An 18,375-nucleotide genomic window follows, 5' to 3' on the forward strand; every position below is an offset into this window, starting at 1 on the left:
ATTTACAATGCATATTATAAAAATGCAATCTCTGAAATATAGCTATACCCAGAAAACACTGGCACTTAGTGGTGAAGTTTTGCATGTGTCAGTCTTTTTTTGGTCCAGTCTCAGTAAAACAGTCCAGTAATGACATCATCACAGAGGGACCCTGTTGTCCTTGGCCCACTTCTTCAGAATCCTGATGATGTATGTGTATTCCACCTGAGGCCGCTCCGTGTCCCTTAACAAAGGCAGCACTTTCTTTAACATCTCCCTAAAACACAAAGACAGTAATGTGTCACATTTTCAGTAAAGCAACAGGGAAAGTAAATAAGAACCTGTATATCAAGTGGTGGGTGTAGGTAATGCGGCCTACCTTGATTCCTCCCCAGCTACAATGAGCTGAAACACTCCCACACAGGCGCCTCTTTTGCCCTCCCAGTACTCAGGGATTGGGTCCAGTCTTTCCAGGGCGTCAAAGGCTTTCGCTGCATAGTAAAACTGCCCCATCTGAGTACAGAGGGAGAAATGTGAAATGACTCACACACTCATAAAGCTGTCTTCTTCGGTATGAACTACCGGGAAACCATGTATATCTATTATAGTGCTATTACTGCTACACCAGTAATACCACAGAAATGTTATTGTGTGCCAAACTCTGGCTTAAATGATGACCCCACTGAATTTCAGTATTTAAATATTATTTTCCTATGTCCCAGAACAGTTATGTTAGGGTAAATGATTCCTGTAGAACAAGAAACCAGAAACCACCCTCCATCCTGCTGAGTCACCCATATAAAATCTCAGCAAGATGGAAAAGGTCATCTCCTCATCATTATCAATAGAGCAGTTAGTTCCAGGTTATACAACTTAAGGGTGTAACAAATTAGAGTTATGGTTTCTAACAGGACACAGGAATACCATATGCATATTCTTAAATACTACAATTTAACCTTGTACAGATACAGAATCAGTGTGGCGCTCAGCACCTTGTAGCAGTCATTGGCTATGAGCTGCAGGAGGCTGAAGGACTCAGCTGACGTCTCCATCCTCACGTAGAGCTCCCAGGCCAGCCGAGCCTTCTTGTTCATGATATCTAAAGACGACACACACTTTTCAATACGATTATCTAATGCAGTGCCGCCGCATGTTTCAGAAATATCAAGCTACTAACGTACAGCAGCGTGCTAGCCAACTGAGGTACACATAGTCGCTCCTGAGCTCCTCACTCTGAATCAGCAGGAAGGCCTGGAGGGACAGCAGAGCAACACAGCATCCATATAGATTCATGTGTATACATATATGTATCAAATCTCCTCATAGGGGTTTCATAGGGATGTCAGGGATAATACCTCCTCTGCCTCCTTGTAGTTGCCAAGAGCAGCTTTGGCCTGAGCATAGTTGAAGTTGAAGGTGTCATCATTGAAGAAGTAACTCTGAACGAAAGTAAGAGAAATTGGAGCATCTACTGATGTATAATCAACTCGACACAGGCTTTACTTTAAGCGTCACACTGATTTTTACCTTGATAGAGTCGAGGTAGACAAGCACCTCCTCGAACTGCCGCAGCAGGAAAAAAGAAGAGGCCAGGCACTGTCTTCCAGGAACAGTGTCTAGGTCACAGCAGGAGAAAAAGAGCGACTGGTTGTGTTTGCCCTAACCTACCATTAGGTTTGCAGTCTGCTGTGTGTGAGAGAAAGTTACAGTGATTCGTTTACATGTAGCCCAAGAAGACAGAGGGTGGGGCGCACTCACTGCATTCATTGGCTGAGCCACCAACCAGCTGGAAAAGCTGCTGAGCTGTTTTCAGATGATGCCTCTGCAATGAAAAAGAGCAAGTTTTGACATAAAATACAGGTATAGGGCTCCATTACCATGCTATTTCCAATAATCTATAATCAAATTGTTGCTATGTAGGAAAACGTTGAACTAGTCCAGAGTGAGAAGTACTAGCTATGGGCCAGCCAAGGATAGGAACATTTCCACAGCTGCAACAATTCAGCAGCTTCACTCACTCACCGAGCCAAGCTCTTGTCCCAGCAACACATTCACCGCCCCCTTCAAAATATACTCCTGAAACAATCAGAGGCACAGAGACACTTCTACAATACAGCTGTGCATTGAGCTAACAGGTAAGACTGCACTAACTCTGACATGGAGAATGGGAAGACATGGAGGGAGGGGAGCTGGAGAGAGAGATCTGGCACACACAGACACGCACACTTACTGTACACTGATCTATATTAAGACTAACACTGCCCTGAACCCGAGAGAGAGAATGAAAGATTGAGAGAATGGGGGAGAGAAGAGGTTAATACATACAGTATGCTATATACTGTAGTGCACACAAAACTGAAAGAAAGGAAAAGAAGAGGAGGAAAGGGAAAAGAAAGAACATGAACACTGTAGACAATAAAAGGTGACAGTCACCCACCTGTGGTGTGTTGAGTTCTAAGTCCTGGATCAGAGTGTAGGACGCCTCGATGTCTTCTGACAAAATCAAAGACATGAACAGCAGATCATTAGCATTCAGTGTACAAACACATGATATATGAAAGAATATATCTGAATCAAATCGCTTCATCATCAAACATATTGAGAAATCCAAACTGATGATAATTTCACTTAGTTGACAAGTGTTATACACAGATGAATTAAAAATCCAAAAAAGAAAAGTAATTATGATACAATAAGTCAAATTATGTGGATGCTTACCTTGCCTGAGATAGTAGATCACTAGGTTGAGCCGAGCCTCAGGTATAACATCCACCAGACCAGGAAGCACCTGTAAAGCTCTCTCCCCGCCACGAAACACTGCCTGAAAACCAAACATGCCCACAGCATCATCAGTCTTCACATTTTAATATTTCCATATCAGACTTGCAATTGCCAGTTATTGCCTGCTGTGAGCCTGTAAAAATTCTGAAATGCAGAAAAGTGAAAACCCCCTGGGACTTCTTGGCTGGCAGAAAAAAAAAAGTTTATTGGCAACAGAGCCAATAATGAAATTCTACCTATTTTCTGTAAAAGGGGCTCTGGATGATAATTAGATATAGAAAAACAACAACAAAAACACATTGGATACAGGTAATGGAGTGCATATTCTTCCTGTAAGTTTCTATAGCACAGTAGGAATGGAAAATAAGAGTACCTTGCTCAGTCCATTAATGGATATTTAATTTCAGTTACTTTCTCTAAAATGAAAATTATTCTTCACTTGTACTATCACACAACAAGCTATCCACTGGCTAAAGGAATACTTCAAAGATTGTCTTGTTTAAGGCTGTTACATGGAGAGAAGTGGACAAGTGAAAATAGGGCAGAGCTGGCTCAAGGATTGCATTGCATGTGTGTGTGTGTGTGTGTGTGTGTGTGTGTGTGTGTGTGTCTGTGTTTCTCTATTTGGCCAATTCAGCCTGTTGTGAAAGACATATGTGTATCATCTTTACAATGCTTTACAATGCCTCAAATAGTCTTCAATAGGAAGTTGCAAGGCTATTAATTTAAGATCATGTTGTTACATAGGCCTATACTTTTACATATGCACACATGCATTGGTAAACTTTACTGATTGTCAGGATTCTTGTCTGACAAACTGAAATCTATCAAAACACCTTTCCTGGGGAAAAAGGAGTCCAACAACAAACTCTGATCTAAATCAACTATGTGTAGACCAGCTGTGTATTGCTGGTCAGCTATTCAGTAGCAGAATATTCAATGCAGACTGACCAGACCCTACAAGCCAATACATTATTAATGCCTCTTACCAGGTTGTGTTGGATTAGCTCCTTTGCAAATTCAAAGGAGGTGGAGGAGATGTCTATCAGGTTCTTCAGCTCAGCCTAAGGGGAGGGCAGGGTAGGGCAGGAGGGAAACATATCAAGTACTGTGAGAGCATAAAAGTGTTTTAACATTCATACACTGTGCACACAAACGTATGTGTCAGAAAAGCCATCTAATGAATGTGTCCAACAAATGTATTCATCAGTAATGGGCCACCCACCACAGCTTGAAAAACGCGACTACTACAAGCGAAAATGTGAATCCAACAACATAATTTAACCCAATCACTGCTCAAAACAATATTAAAAGCTGAAAATTTTTACTTTTACCATTACAATTTATCCAAATAGGAGCAGTTTGTGTGCTACAACCTTCATTAGAGCCAAACTAAACTACTTCTACATTTTTTATAAGGGAGCCCCAACATGAACTTTGAAGTGAGGTCAAGTTTTGGTGTACAAATTTGTGGAAACTGACCTCAGCTGCTTTTCCATTGAAGAGCCTGAAGAGATTGCAGGCCATGAGGTTGAGGGCAACGGTCGAATCTGGGACGCTCTGCAAATAGACAGCCAACACCTGCTGGGACACTTCGTAGTAGTCCATTTTGTAGTAGCAAAGAGCCACATACACGTTCAGGGCCAGGTAGTTTCTAAAGAAGACAAAGCATAGACTAATACATTACATCAGGTATTTAGCATCCCAGGAAAAGAACTGTTATTCAATACACCTGTCCATGTAGACTCCACCTTCTGTCTGTTAATCCTGTACTGTACATTGTCTGTGTTGTCGCATACTCACCTGTTCCGTGCCAGGATGTGCTGGTAGATTTCAATGGCATGCTGGTAATGGAAGCGCATGCAGTGGATGGAGGCCAGGCTCAGCTGGTCCTCAGTCACATCCTCCAGGCCCTGGTGGAAAGCCATCAGCGTCTTCTCATCACTGAACTGCAGACGCAGGAAAAGAAAGGAAGAACACACACGGACACAGGGAAGACATTCTCTCTGAGCAGGTTACTTTGGGTTATTTTAAGGGAAAGATATATGGGCTGTAAAGGCTGACCTTGTGCGCGAGGTGGAACAGCAGCCGATTCTGCAGCTGGCTTTTAGGGGCTGAGAGAGATAAAGGTGAAAACATGAGACTGTGAGGAGCTCCTCAAAATGTATTATACCATTGTCTGTGAGTGGATTACTTGTGGGTGAATAGTAGGGTGGTTGAACTAATGTGTGGGAGATCAGAGTGGGTGTGACATACCCTTACGTGCAGCCTCCTCAGCCTCCTTGTAAAGTCCCAAGAAGAAGAAGGTGCAAGCAAGATAGACCCAAACCTCTGAAGGACATTCTGGTTTCATTGTCATGGCTTTGTACTCCTACAGAAAAAAATGGTAAACGAGTGCATGTGTATCTCACTTATTAAACCTGCGTCTTTGCAAATACAAAAACGTCATGGTGTGTACAATAAGCTTTTGGACTTTATTCCAAACCTCCATAGCTCTCCTGTAGTCTCCAAGGTGGAAAGCACAGTAGCCCAGCCACAGGTCTGCATCTACTCCTCTCTCACCTTTACTGTGCTGAAACTGTTCACCCAGTCAGGCACAGAGACACATTGGAAATAGCAGAACAAAATAAGGAGCTCCACAGGAATGTTAGTGTATGCCATGACTGAATGTAATGACACGAACGTCAGCACTACCTCCAGCAGCGTTATGGCTCCCAGATAGTCCCTGTTGGTAACATAATCTTCGAGGAGAGGAGGCTTTTTCCCCTTGATTTTATTTACAGGGGTTACCCCGCCGACGGCTGGTTTTACTCTAGACAGATTCTGTGAAACATGATTAACGCCATTAAAAAACAAAAATCCCATCTAAGTTTGCCGAAATTGACCAATAGGTGCAGAGTCAAACTCGACTATGATGAATATGAGGTTTACTTAGCTTGAATAAAGTAGGTTAACCTAGTTCGTTTGTCAAGCTTTCCTTTTTATTCAGCAGACAGTTCATGTTACCGTTAATCGTACGTTAACTAAGTTAGGTTGAGAAATATCCATCTTGCGTTGGCTCAAAATAACGAAATGAACGAATAGCTAACTAACGTTAATTAACTCTGCTTGGATAGCAGCAGGAACTCAACTTGTTATACCATAATTAGTCACCCATAAAGCTTACCATTGTATAGTTGTTTAAGTTGATTCACGAAGACTAACATTGCATAAATTGACAGAAATTTGAGGCGAGCAGTATTTAGAAACCATCTGATTGCGACCGCCGTCTACCTCGAGATGATTTTGCCGTTTACATAGCTGTGCTCTGGTTGCCAAGCAACGGTGCCTCCTCCTGGATTACTTTGCACCGGGAACGAGACTCTGTGGTTCCGCTAAACCCTGTATGTGTCCTTATGTTATCCATTACGTTTGGACCAAAGCTTTGTTGATACCATTTAATATAAATAAAATCTCATCATTGCTTGTGCCTCCATGACTCTTGATTGTACAACTGTCTTTTCCAACAAACATTCAACAAGGCAGCATAAACCAACCAGATCAGTGTATTTACAATATTCAGTATTTCAAGTGGTTCAGAATAAAAATGCAGTTCCACTGCAAGCAATGTTCTACACAGGATGTTCAAGTTGCATTTGATGTTCAGTTAGACAAGTGTCAAAGCTGACCCAGTGACCTTAAAAAAGACAGTAAATAGAAGATCAAGCCACACAAAGTCACAAGTAAAGTCTGTAAAAAACAGCTGTTTATTATTACAGATCAATGTTTTAAGACCAATCAGCAGGAGCTCCACCCCATTCGGAGGCCTGGGCAGTGGGAGCAGTGGACCAATCCTCAGTGGCAGGCTGGGTACTCCAGTCCTCTGCAAGACAAAGGAATCCAAATAAATACTCAACATTCAGCAATGACTGAGGAAAATTAATAATTGTTTAGAAGTTTGGATGGTTAATGACTCCATATGAGGCTACAACTCACCAGAGAACCCTTCAGTTGGTGCAGCTGGCTTGGCAGCAGGGGCGGCAGCAGCAGCAGCTGAAAAGAGGGGGCAGAGGAGATCAAGTTATGGTTTTGGTAAAGCCATTTAACAGGCTAATCAACTGTGCTGAATGAAGGTGGTAAAAGTAATTTAACTGCTACGTTTTTGTAAGGGTTGAATAAGTGACAGGTGCTTGATCGATCAAGACGAGCGCTCTTACCTGTAGGGAACTGCTGGATGGGCACAGATGGCACAGCCACACCCTCAGACCAATCAGCCACCTCAGGCTGGGTAAACTCAGCTGCAGGGGCGGTCCACTCGCCCTGGAACTCCTCCTTGCCAACAGCCTTCTCAGCCGCAGCCTGCTCCTCCTTCTCAATCTGCAATAAGAATACACGCATTTAGCAAGTGTGGAAATGGTGTGCGTGACAAAAACATCAAACTGCAGTGTATTTAAATAGCGACGTTTTACCTCCTCAGGATCCCTGTAGAAGTAGAGATCCGGCATGACCTCCCATGGGTGCTCCCTGGAGATGGTGCCCCTCATTCTGAGAACCTCCCTGGCCAGCATCCACCACATCAGACCCACAGAGTGGTGACCCTGGAACACACATCAGTCACAGCTCAGGGGATGGTTCGTCATCTAGGATACTGAGTGAAACTCGTAACTACTGTGACTGGCATTCATCATGTCTGGTTCGCCTCACAAAATCCATGAACAAAAGGCATAAAGATCTACAAGAGGAAAAGCTTTTTGTGGCAAGACCGATTCCCACTTTCCCCTGAGTAGTAGAGAGAGAGGAGGAAAAAGGCCCAGCGTTTCTTTAGCACACATCCTACACCCCGCACTGCACAGACAGGATAGTGCCGGGCTCTAACGGTGTGCAAATTTTAAGGGTTCACTAAAACCTCCACTAAACCATATCCAGATAGTACACATGGTCTAATGTCAAAATAATCAGTCACATAATTCACTAAGCCCAAAGGAGCCTAAAGTCTGATGTCAATATATCTCAACAATGCATTGCAGTTTCTGTTAACCAGTTAATCTCACCTTGTTGTTGCAGGGGATGGAAATGTCCACGTATCTGAGTGGGGAGTCTGTGTTGCACAGGGCGATTGTGGGGATGTTGACGTAGGAAGCCTCAGTCAGTGCCTGGTGGTCAGCACGGGGGTCCGTCACAATCAGAAGGCGGGGCTCCCTGAAAGCCGCCTGGATCTGATTGGTGAATGTACCAGGGGTGAAACGCCCATGGAAGGTGGTGGAACCGGTGGCAGAGGCAAACTTCAGCACGGCTCTCTACAATGACAGGAGGGGGAAAAAAAAATTATACTCGAGGACTCCATTTTGTTCTGTCAACCATTTCGCAATTTTTATTTATTTACACTGAAAAAATAACGAGCGAGACAATCTGATGGCATGAGTGCCTGTGGCTCAGGTCACTATCAAACCCCAGTCATGGGACAGCAGTCCTCATGGTGTTAGCGAAAACCCGGCCCGCTCACTCTAGCACACTTCCGACACCTGAACACCAACATCAGTGCCCGGTTTTAATAGTGCGCATATAAAATAATGGCATCCAAAACTGATGAAGTTGATAAACAACTACAAGAGTATTAAATAACTTCCCACCACACAAAGAGCCATATTTGACTACAGTCTAACTAGACACCAAGATATATTGTAGACATCACTTCTAAGTGTCTTATTTTACCTGTCCAGTGTTCCTGGAGGAGATGACACACACATCTGCTGGGTTTTCAATGGCAACGATGGCCCTGGCTGCCAGCAGCAGTTTCTCCCAGGTCTTCCTCAGGTTGATGATGTACACACCTGGTGAATGAAAAAGCCATGTGAGAACCCAAGGGCCATATCTGGCTTGTTCAATGTAACTGAAATATTTTTCACTGCATATTTATTTTTGCCTTTATTTGACAGTACACAGAGAGAGAAGGATGACTGTGGTTACATGATTATGTGCCTTAGTCAAAGGAGCCACCAGGGCACTGGGTTTAGTGTATTTTTAATTACACACTGTATACAAAAGGTTGATTTTCTTGCTTCACTTGACTTTTAATACTATGGCACAGTGCATTGTATAGCACAATCCAGTTAATCCAACACTCACCATCACTTTTTCTCTTGTAGACGTACTGCTCCATCTGGAAGTCCATGTTGGTGCCTCCCAGGTGGGTTCCTGCAGCCAGGAACTTCAGCACATCCTCCTCCTTCATTTGAAGGACATCCAGACCTCCGGACATCGTGACCACTTTCCCTGTGTTACGAGTTACGGGAGAGCTGGGGGAGGGCGAAAAGATGGTGTTATCTATATGTCCTATTTCTGGTATAATTATTGTGGGGTTAGCGTGACATCGGTAGCAGATCTCCATGTGGGAGTCTAGGCTTGAATAGAGATAGCATTATCTGCGAATACACCACAAAATATCCATTCACAAACCAGCCTAGTTTAACGAGTATGCGGTTGATTCTTTAGAAAACTATGTTTTACTCAAGGACACATCAGTGAAATTTTTTTAACACGGGGCTTGGACCCAGATGATCCGGTTGAAAGACGGTCTTCCTGATCACCCAAATATATATCCAAACCCTCTAATTTCACATAAATACAGATTCACACTGATATATTAGCTGTATACAATGGGTGGATATGGAGTCTGATCACTAACAGTGGCCGTAACTTCGGAATTAGGCGCGACAGAAACAGGATACACTGTGGCATGCCACTGTGTGCGCGTGTCAGTGGCTACAAGTTAGCTATGCATGTTAGCATATTTTTCTAGAGGTAAAGTAAGGCTATATCCACACGATAGTCAGGGTATATATACTGGTCTGGACATAACATTTTGGATTATTGGTCTTTATTCGACTTCCCCCAACTGCATATGAGGGGTTATAAACATAATAAGACACTTTAAAACTCACCACGAAACAACGCCGTATGGAAATCTGTCCACACGGTGAAAAAGAGGGCGCTGGGAGGAAGTGGCGTAGTATATGTACTCAAACTCCCAAGCGCGTGATTGGTTGTTTATTGTGAAACGGGTGAGTGTAGTTCTGCCATTTTTTCACTAGGTGGCGTTTGTGTCCTATATACTGTGGTGACTGTGTGGGTTTTTTTTAGGCTGGTAACTAGAGGTCGGATGGGTATCCCATATTAAGACAATGGAGATGGAAAGACCATATTAAGACAATGCTGAGACGCTGACTGCCCGGTTAAAGACTGCTGTGTTGCAACTTTATTTGCTAAAGATAATGGGTTCCCGGTAAAGGTATCACAATATGTACACAGTGATAGCACAAAATGTTGAGAAATATTTCAAAAGAAATGTATTTTAGATTTTAAAGAGACTTTTATTTACTGTACCACAGTGAAGCTATTGGGACTAATAAGACCAGTGCGGTGAGGTGTTGAGAGACTCAACGGAGAAAGAACAGACAAAGAACAGGAATATGGTTTAGGTTTGGCTGCTTGGTGTTGATTTAATAGGGTTTTGTTTGGATAAATGTCAAGGACATTGGTGGCAATGGATCTTACAAATAAGGCTACAGAAGAAGTGGGGCACATGAGGGAATAACATGCCACGGAGTTGTGTTTTATGGGAAAACACAAGGACAAAGAGTAACAGTTAGAATCAGGGATGTCAACAAATGTCAACAGATGATGTCAACAAATTCAAACAGTCTTCTCTGTGGCTTGATCATTAAAAGTAATGACAGTCATATCCTTCATGTTTCAAGGTACATTCATTAAACGTTTACTCTAAAGTCAAATTATTATTAGTTATTTTAAGTGCATTATCACCGACAGGGGTCTCAACACACTTCACATAATAAAGAAATACTAAGATAAAAGTGCAAATAAATGAAAACACACACATAAGCATACATACATAAAAAACAATGAACATACATGACACTCATACTCTACACACAGAGGCTCAGGTAGCCTGTAATTTTATATTCCGCCATCTGTTGGCCTCCATAACTCTGACACTACACCCTGCTAAGGCCATTATTAAGAGATTGATTCCCCAATCAAGAGGGGAAAGTAGCATTGGCTGTGACAGTGGTATGCTACTCACTGACGGGCGGTGGGCCTAATCCTCTTGGTATGGATGGCGTCACAAAGTCTAAATGGCATATTGATCCAAAAATTGCCAATTTTGTGTGCGTAAGCCACTAATGAGCCCTCTGCCACATGTTTGCTTCACATGACTAAGTGAGAAACGTGATGTATGAACAGATTGATTTCCTCCTGATGAACAACAAACACATTATTGGGACAGAAAAATTATACAACCCCAGCAAATCAAAAAGGAAGTAGGTCTTTACTGAATAACTCATCTAGTTCAGAAGGTAGAAGATCAACTTAAGTAGCTTAATATCTTACTCCTGACAATCTTACACTCACTGTCCTTAGCTCCCATTTGATGTCATGGCACCACTCCCCCTCCGCTGCTTATCTCTGCCTCACTGCACTGCGATAAGTCTGTGGCCGTCGTGTTCTAGCAGTCTGGTGCAATAAATTGAGCATTAGGCCCATGTCTCTCTAATCTGTTGGAGGCACCTCTGATACCTTCACACCACAGCTGAACCAGCGAGCAATCAGTTTGGCAGAAAGCCCTGCTCTTATATATCCTATTCCACCATAAAAACACAGATAAGACAAAGAAGCATGATGCAGCAGGTTATTTCTGGTTGTGCTACTTGCCCTCTGTCTGTGCTTTATGAGTGAAGGAAGTGGGACAGAAATGGAAAGCTTGCGGCGAAAATATGAGTCTGGGTTGAGCTAAGCTTTGTGCGAAATCTACTTTGTCACGCTGACCCCTGCCCAGCCTGGGCCAGGAATTTAGTATGTCATGTGAAATAGTAGCCATATCTGCACACCAGCTTTTCAGAGGGAACTGAATCATTTACAGTGAAAAAGAAGGGGGTGAGAAAGTGAAGAAATGATTGTCAAGAGGAGTTGATTTGTGTTCCATATCGATATACGGTACATCTATTTTTATTTTCTTAAAAAAGGTAGAATACTTTAATGAACACAATATTTACCATTATTACAATATCACTACAAATAAAGACAGCAAAGCACATATCATTTTTTCATTTTAAGGCAAATTAACTGTACAGAGCAAAAGGACTGACAGCTTATACTATATGTAATATGTTACAACGATGCTATAAGAATAAAAATAACAAAGTGGCTATCTTTTGACACCATTAGGAAGGCAGGTAGACTCCCAAACTAATGCACTAAGAGACTCCGCTGGTTTTAAACTGTGTCGAGAATCATAATAGAACTGCTGAGGTTAAAGTGCATTACATAACTCCTACTCTGTATCCTACGCATACTCTGAGTAATAAATGATTGTGCCATTGCAGTCTTTTTGAGGTCACATGGATATGTTCCAAAGACCTTGGAAAACTAGAGAAACACTTCCCCAGCGGGGTATTTACAAAATATGGAAAATCACAGTTCATGCCTGGGAGTCCAGATGGTCATTAATGGTCAGAAATTCTACACGACTTGTAGTGCAATACAGAGCAAAGTAGCATAAATATATATGTAAAATTTTAAAATATTTAAAGTTATCTAGCACAGTCAACAGTCAAAATTTTGGGCAATGCAAAACTATGGATTCCTGTACTTCAGCAATACCCCAACAGGTCTGGGCTGTCTTCGCTCATCAAGCTGCATCTCTTGTTACGGTGAAATAAGTCAGTGTTGAAGTCGTTTGGCACTCTTATTTGAGCAGTTTTAAGAGACGAAACAGTACTGGAGCATCTTCTTCCTGTTCTCTCCTTACTGTCATGGTCAATCTTCATTCAGCGACTTGACATTTCTCTCTTCTTCTCCTCTTTGTTCTCTTTCACACACTTCCCCTCTTTGTTCTCTTTCACTCACTTCCCATCTACTATCTCCTTCAGGACTTCAGTCCGATGCGGGCCATCATCTGCTCATATACTGTCCATGCCATGGCGGCCATCATGGTTCTCCTCAGCAACCGTGGAACAGCGCCTCTGAAGAACCCTTGGAACCCATGTTCCTTAGAGAAAGAGCAGAGGAGGAGATGGAAAACAAGGACAGGTGTCAGATAAATTCATCACAAAGAAGGATGCATTTGACTTGACAAGATGATCATAAAACACATTGAAGGTCTTCCAAGGCTGGCATTGGGTAGACTAGACTAGAAAAAAGAGTGAGATAGTTACCGTGTAGATGTATCTGATAGCATCTGCTGTCCTGAGCTGTGGGCTCACTTGGACGTGTGTCTTCACCACATCGGCAGGTTGGGTGATCAGGGAGGCCAACACCCCAGCCAGGACCCCACAGCTGAAGTTAGCCAGGGGAGCGTAAGCAGACATGCTGACCTCTGAAAGAAAAATGTAGATATTTAGTTTCAATGGCCACCAAACAATTACTTCTTCAGCTTCTCCAGCTACATTTATCATTTCTTTTTCAAGTGCATTTACATCAAGGGAAATAAGGACAAAAAATGCAAAGCAAAAAAATACTGTATAGGCTACAAAAGACCAGAAATGATATCCATCACTGATTATTTAAATTGATCATATGCTGTTGGTTAGTACCAAATGAAGCACAGTTCTTACCCTTTGGCAACGAGGCCTTGGTCTGGCTGTAGAACATGACGTAGATACCAGAGAAAGGAGCATCTCTGAGCAGAGTAGCCATCAGGCCAGAGAACAGAGCCAAGGGCCCCTCAGTCTGACACACGCTGCGCAGAGCCCCCACCACGCTCCCATAGTTATACCTGCCACTCTGAAACGGGACAACACAGCCATGTTACACCTCAAAACATTCTCTCCTCAATTTGACAAACATAAAAATATAATTTATACTTGTGTTTTAATAACTAAATGCTAATAAAGCATTCCTTACTCTTAAACATCATGTAAGTACAAACCACACCTCTTTGCAATTGTCTGTTTTTTAACCTGAACCCCATTATCCCATTATAGAGCCTCAAGAGCCTCAGCCTCCCCTAAAGTCAACACTCCCTCCACACACACACACACACACACACACACACACACACACACACACACCTCAAAGCGTGTCTTGATGACAGTGACTGGCAGCATGAAGACCCCTGCCACTGTCCTGGCCCCGGCTCCCAGCAGCACGGCCTCCAACGCTCCGGGGCTCCTGTCCAGGAAGAAGTGCTGCTTCAGAGAGTGGTAGGTGCTAAAGTAGATCCCTACGCCAGGGATGGTCCGCGCAAAGGACTAGAGGAGGACATGGAGGAGAGAGAGAGGATGTTAGAGATACATTCCGGGTCAGACTGCAGTGCAATGAGAATCTGAAGTTGGTGAATTGGTGAGGTGACCACAGACTTTCAAGAAAAAAAAAGAGGGATGGGCTATATGTGTGGACTGTGCGGCAATTACAAGTAGTCGAACTAACCGGGGAAACTCCTTTCCACAGTCCCGGCAGCCTCTCTGTCCGCACCACGCTCAGCAGCACCGTCACCATCCCCACTCTCGCCGAACTAAAAGAATGAGGGGGAATATTGAGATAAGTTGACATAAAGGTAATCAATTGTAAATAATCAATAGTGCTCCCACATGCAGGCCATGTGCAGCCTGCATGTTACAAGGTTTGTAAGAGATATATTTTCTGTTGTGCTGATCCAGTCAATACAACAAATTGCAGCTTTGGAGGTCACAGGGCCAGAGAGCATAGTGAGTGAGATAGTTACACAGAATGACATGTTGCTACACATGAGTCAAGCAAGTTTGACTGATATGGTGTGTGTGAGTGTGTGTATGTTTTCTACACACACACTCACCCAGGCTGCATGCCACTCTGCAATGTCTGCAGACGTGTCTTGACCAGGTCCAGAGGCTGGAAGAGCAGTGTGGAGCAGGTCCCACTGAGGGAGCCACACATGAAGGCTTTGATAGCGGGGTGAGCCTGAGGGGTGGGAAGAAAAGAGGGGGGGTAGATGGACATAGAGAAGGAGAGAGTACAAGGTATGGAGAGGGAGAAGTGGAGAAAGAGAGAGAGAGGGAGGATATGATGGAAAGTGAGATAGGAGGGAGATGGTTAATGTCAATTTCACAGCCGCATGGTAGAATGCCCTTCTGTGTGCGTGAAAAGGGCTGGGAACATGATTTTGTCTCTCTTTATGATGAACAGTATGCTCTCTGTGAAAAAAACTCTATCTGGATCACTGGGAATGTATGTTTCTCTCGCTCTCCCTCTCTAATACACACTCACAAGGCTGCTGTACCCCCCTTTCCCCTCTGGCTTCCAGCCCATGAATATCTATTAAATGCCAAGAGTCATACAGAGATTGCGTGTATGTGTGTTTGCATGTATATGTGAACATATGCACAGTAGTAGCAGTTTTATATCACAAAGTCTACATTCGAGTTACTATATGCTTTATATGCAACAAACAAAACATCTTTTCAGCAGAAACTGAAGCTCTATTTGTAATATGTGTGTAAGTATTTGGCACTGTCAATTCTCCTCAGCACTAGAGACAGAAAGCTGAGCTTTGCAATATCCAGCCTTGTTCAATTACTGTGATGTAACAGCACAGTAGTACATTGCCTTCATGAGCTTTATGATCCAGCAGGCCTTCACCAGTGTTCCTTCACTTTGACTTTAATCAGTAGCTCTATCACCTCCTAAAATTCCCTACCACTCCCTTAATACAGGCACGACTACAGCAATAATCCAGTGCCTTCTTGGTTGACCAATGGCAGAGCTGGTACAGCAGAGGCTCGGCAAAGCCTGGCCCATTGGTGGCGGGTCTTTGGATATCTAAAGTGGAAAGGAATTTGATTTGAACTACACTGGTAGTGAGAATTTAGAATCACACTGAACATGTTGAATATTATCAAAATTTAATCTGTCAAGATTAGATGACTAGAGAAAATGAAGACAGAGAGCTAAAATCAGGTGAACAGAAGCTGAAGATTAGAGTTACATTAGGTCATCAGTATGTCACAGTATGGCGCTATCACTTAGAGGGGGGCTTTGACAAAGTCGGGCAGGATGCCCTGACCTCGTTTGCTGATATTCAGACTGAATGGGCATTTCTTTTTCAACTCTGTCTGAATGTAGCGAGAGTGATTCTGGGGCTGGTGCCAGGCAACTGGCCTCGAGTTAAATAAGGCTCGATGAAAAGGATGGCCATTAAAGTCTTGATGAACTAATCAAATTGATTGCAATATACACAAGATCACTGATAAAACAGGGAAGCTAAAATTATCATCTTAGACAACATTCATACTAAACTAATATTTTGTTCACTCTATTAAACAAACAAAAACACAGTCATCTAATTCATTAACAATCAGTTAAAAGGAAAATGTTGCAGTTGCACCATGGATATCAAATACACAAATGAGTAGGGCTGCAACTAACGATTATTTTCATTGTCGATTAATCTGTTGATTATTTTCTCGATTAATCGATTAGTTGTTTGGTCTATAAAATGTCAGAAAATGGTGAAAAATGTCGATCAGTGTTTCCCAAAGCCCAAGATGACGTCCTCAAATGTCTTGTTTTGTCCACAACCCAAAGATATTCAGTTTACTGTCATAGAGGAGTAAAGAAACCAGAAAATATTCACATTTAAGAAGACTTATTTTTCTTAAAAAATTACTCAAACCGATGAATCGATTATCAAAATAGTTGGCGATTAATTTAATAGTTGACAACTAATCGATTAATCGTTGCAGCTCTACAAATGAGCATTATAATAATAAGGCTCTAAACAATAAACAGAATGTAAAAAACTGTACACAACTGTTCAAGCAGAGACTCACCAGTGAGAGTTCCATAGTTCTTCAGGAAGATGATAAATGAGTATAATAATGTTCCTTCAAGGCAGTCAAAATCTCAGTCAAAATCTGTTCTTCCTCCCCTTTCAGTCTTCACGCTGCTGCTGACTTCTCTGCAACACTCCTGGAAAGGAGAGCAGTGAGAATTTATTGAACTATTATTTCAGTAATGAGGTCAGTCTGTTACATAACACAGATATTAATTCCAGCACTCAAGCTGAAAGCTACAATCTTAATATCTGGCGTGTCTCTTACAGATGATGATGGAGAGTGGGCCTGCGCTGCTGTCTGCTGGAAACTGCTGGGGATCACACAGACACTGCTGACTAAATAAATAAAGGGATCACCTGACCAACACTATGTCTCCTATTAGGTGACCACCCAACACAACACACAGCTATTCATTAACTAACCAGAGATGACCATGCTACATATTAGGTTAAGCATGGCTCTGGTTCTGACTTCACCCTGTTGCACGTGTTTTTCATGCTTTTCTCGTGAGCGGGAGTATGCACACATAATGGACTTCTGCATGTGTGTGTGTGTGTGTGTGTGTGTGTGTGTGGTCTTGTCTGTGTGTTGGAAATTATGCTGTGTTCAAGTCATCTGGGCTCTTTGATTGATCTGGGCTGGATTGGATTCAGTACAGGTTGTCTAAAAAGTCTGGCATCATAGGGATAAGTAACTCATAACATTTAAGTACTATATATGCTTTTTTTGTCCCTTGTTGCACTTGCTTTCACACTAGCTATCAGGATGGTTCACTGGTCTAAGGTGCCTACAAAAGTCTCTGGTCTCCAAATGGAGGTGTGGGTTTGAGTTCCACATCTGACCAGCAGTTTTGATAACAGTTTCCAGACTTTTTGACACCCTGTAGAGACAAAATGGGAATTCAAAATAACAGAGAAACACTTAATCCACTATGTTTCAACCAAAGAAACATACACGTTAGATGCATGGTGTGAAGAGGTCAGTCATATCCATTATCTTAACAACCTAACAACTTTTGACACTGCATTCACCACCTAGACCTAAATAGAGACATAATTATTCCACCTGCTAGCGCATCAGGTCTATCCTGCTGCTGCATAGCCTACTCGCACTTCTGACTTACCCTCTGTCTCCTCAATTTCTGTAGGCTGACTACAGCAGAGACTGGTGTTGAGAGTCTTGTACGAGCTGATACCAGGAGTTAGCCACTGGCATAATCGTTGCAATGTTTAAAATCGGTCAAAAACACACAAAAAGACCGGCTGACAGGTACCGACAGGGCTTCAAAGTAATTCAGGCAGGTGGCCGTCGTCGTCCTCAGACAGAGCAGCAGGTGCACGCCTTCCTGTTTCACTGTCAAGTTTTCTCACAGTTGAGAACCCGAAAAATTCAACAAACTAGTTTTCTTTAAATGATAAAGTCCCTCTGACCTGCTGTGGAAACTAGAGCACAGTCGCCGTGAAAGCCACTCGCCTGCCGGAATAGACTTGAATGATGTCTTTTCTCATTCAGAAGTTAAACCGGCCGGTTCCTGTTTGACGGCGCACTGTGTCGTAACCTTGTTGAAGCCCCGCCCACTCGGAGGATGATGGCTTCTGATTGGTTATCGCGGCTGACCCGGTTAAGTTTTCATTAAACTGTAGCAACTTATCATCATATATACAGTAGATCGTAACTTATATCAAACTTGGTGTGTCTGAGTGTCAGTTGTTGCAATGAATAAATACCACTTCGTGATTTAGAAGCTCTAATTAGCCCACCGCCTCTGGAGAGCACGATCTAGGTCATGTTACCCGAAGTTTTATTA

At 42.7% G+C, this 18,375-nt stretch overlaps 3 protein-coding genes and 1 non-coding gene across 4 annotated transcripts; all 4 read right to left on the reverse strand.

Annotated features, from left to right (window-relative positions):
* Positions 1-138: 138 nt before the first annotated feature.
* On the reverse strand, positions 139-5,131 carry LOC139654190 (intraflagellar transport protein 56-like). Its single transcript, XM_071531257.1, has 15 exons — positions 5,017-5,131; positions 4,825-4,874; positions 4,564-4,709; positions 4,243-4,414; positions 3,750-3,824; positions 2,698-2,800; positions 2,417-2,472; positions 2,002-2,055; positions 1,738-1,801; positions 1,507-1,595; positions 1,335-1,418; positions 1,161-1,230; positions 972-1,078; positions 359-492; positions 139-256 (listed from the first exon to the last, which is right to left on the reverse strand). Exons 1-15 carry the CDS (start codon positions 5,117-5,119, stop codon positions 139-141), a joined length of 1,425 nt encoding a protein of 474 aa, XP_071387358.1. The 5' UTR covers positions 5,120-5,131.
* A 1,352-nt stretch (positions 5,132-6,483) lies between these two features.
* Positions 6,484-9,723, reverse strand: LOC139654176 (small ribosomal subunit protein uS2-like). Its single transcript, XM_071531240.1, has 8 exons — positions 9,681-9,723; positions 8,866-9,035; positions 8,452-8,570; positions 7,791-8,036; positions 7,209-7,337; positions 6,957-7,116; positions 6,736-6,792; positions 6,484-6,622 (listed from the first exon to the last, which is right to left on the reverse strand). The coding sequence occupies exons 2-8, from the start codon at positions 8,996-8,998 to the stop codon at positions 6,528-6,530; spliced, it is 939 nt and encodes a 312-aa protein (XP_071387341.1). The 5' UTR covers positions 8,999-9,035; positions 9,681-9,723; the 3' UTR covers positions 6,484-6,527.
* On the reverse strand, positions 8,163-8,302 carry LOC139654208 (small nucleolar RNA SNORA62/SNORA6 family). The gene has a single exon (XR_011696014.1). It is a non-coding gene; the product is annotated as a small nucleolar RNA SNORA62/SNORA6 family (small nucleolar RNA).
* A 2,109-nt stretch (positions 9,724-11,832) lies between the features above and the next one.
* On the reverse strand, positions 11,833-17,985 carry LOC139654207 (mitochondrial glycine transporter A-like). Its single transcript, XM_071531277.1, has 8 exons — positions 17,692-17,985; positions 16,563-16,701; positions 14,570-14,694; positions 14,185-14,269; positions 13,827-14,006; positions 13,371-13,539; positions 12,972-13,132; positions 11,833-12,805 (listed from the first exon to the last, which is right to left on the reverse strand). The coding sequence occupies exons 2-8, from the start codon at positions 16,575-16,577 to the stop codon at positions 12,683-12,685; spliced, it is 858 nt and encodes a 285-aa protein (XP_071387378.1). The 5' UTR covers positions 16,578-16,701; positions 17,692-17,985; the 3' UTR covers positions 11,833-12,682.
* Between the last annotated feature and the right edge of the window lie 390 nt (positions 17,986-18,375).

This window comes from Centroberyx affinis, unplaced genomic scaffold (genome assembly GCF_046629955.1).
Source record: "Centroberyx affinis isolate AG114_WGS23_722 - 3 ecotype Tasmania unplaced genomic scaffold, CSIRO-AGI_Caff_v1 ptg002059l_1, whole genome shotgun sequence".
Taxonomy (NCBI): domain Eukaryota; kingdom Metazoa; phylum Chordata; class Actinopteri; order Beryciformes; family Berycidae; genus Centroberyx; species Centroberyx affinis.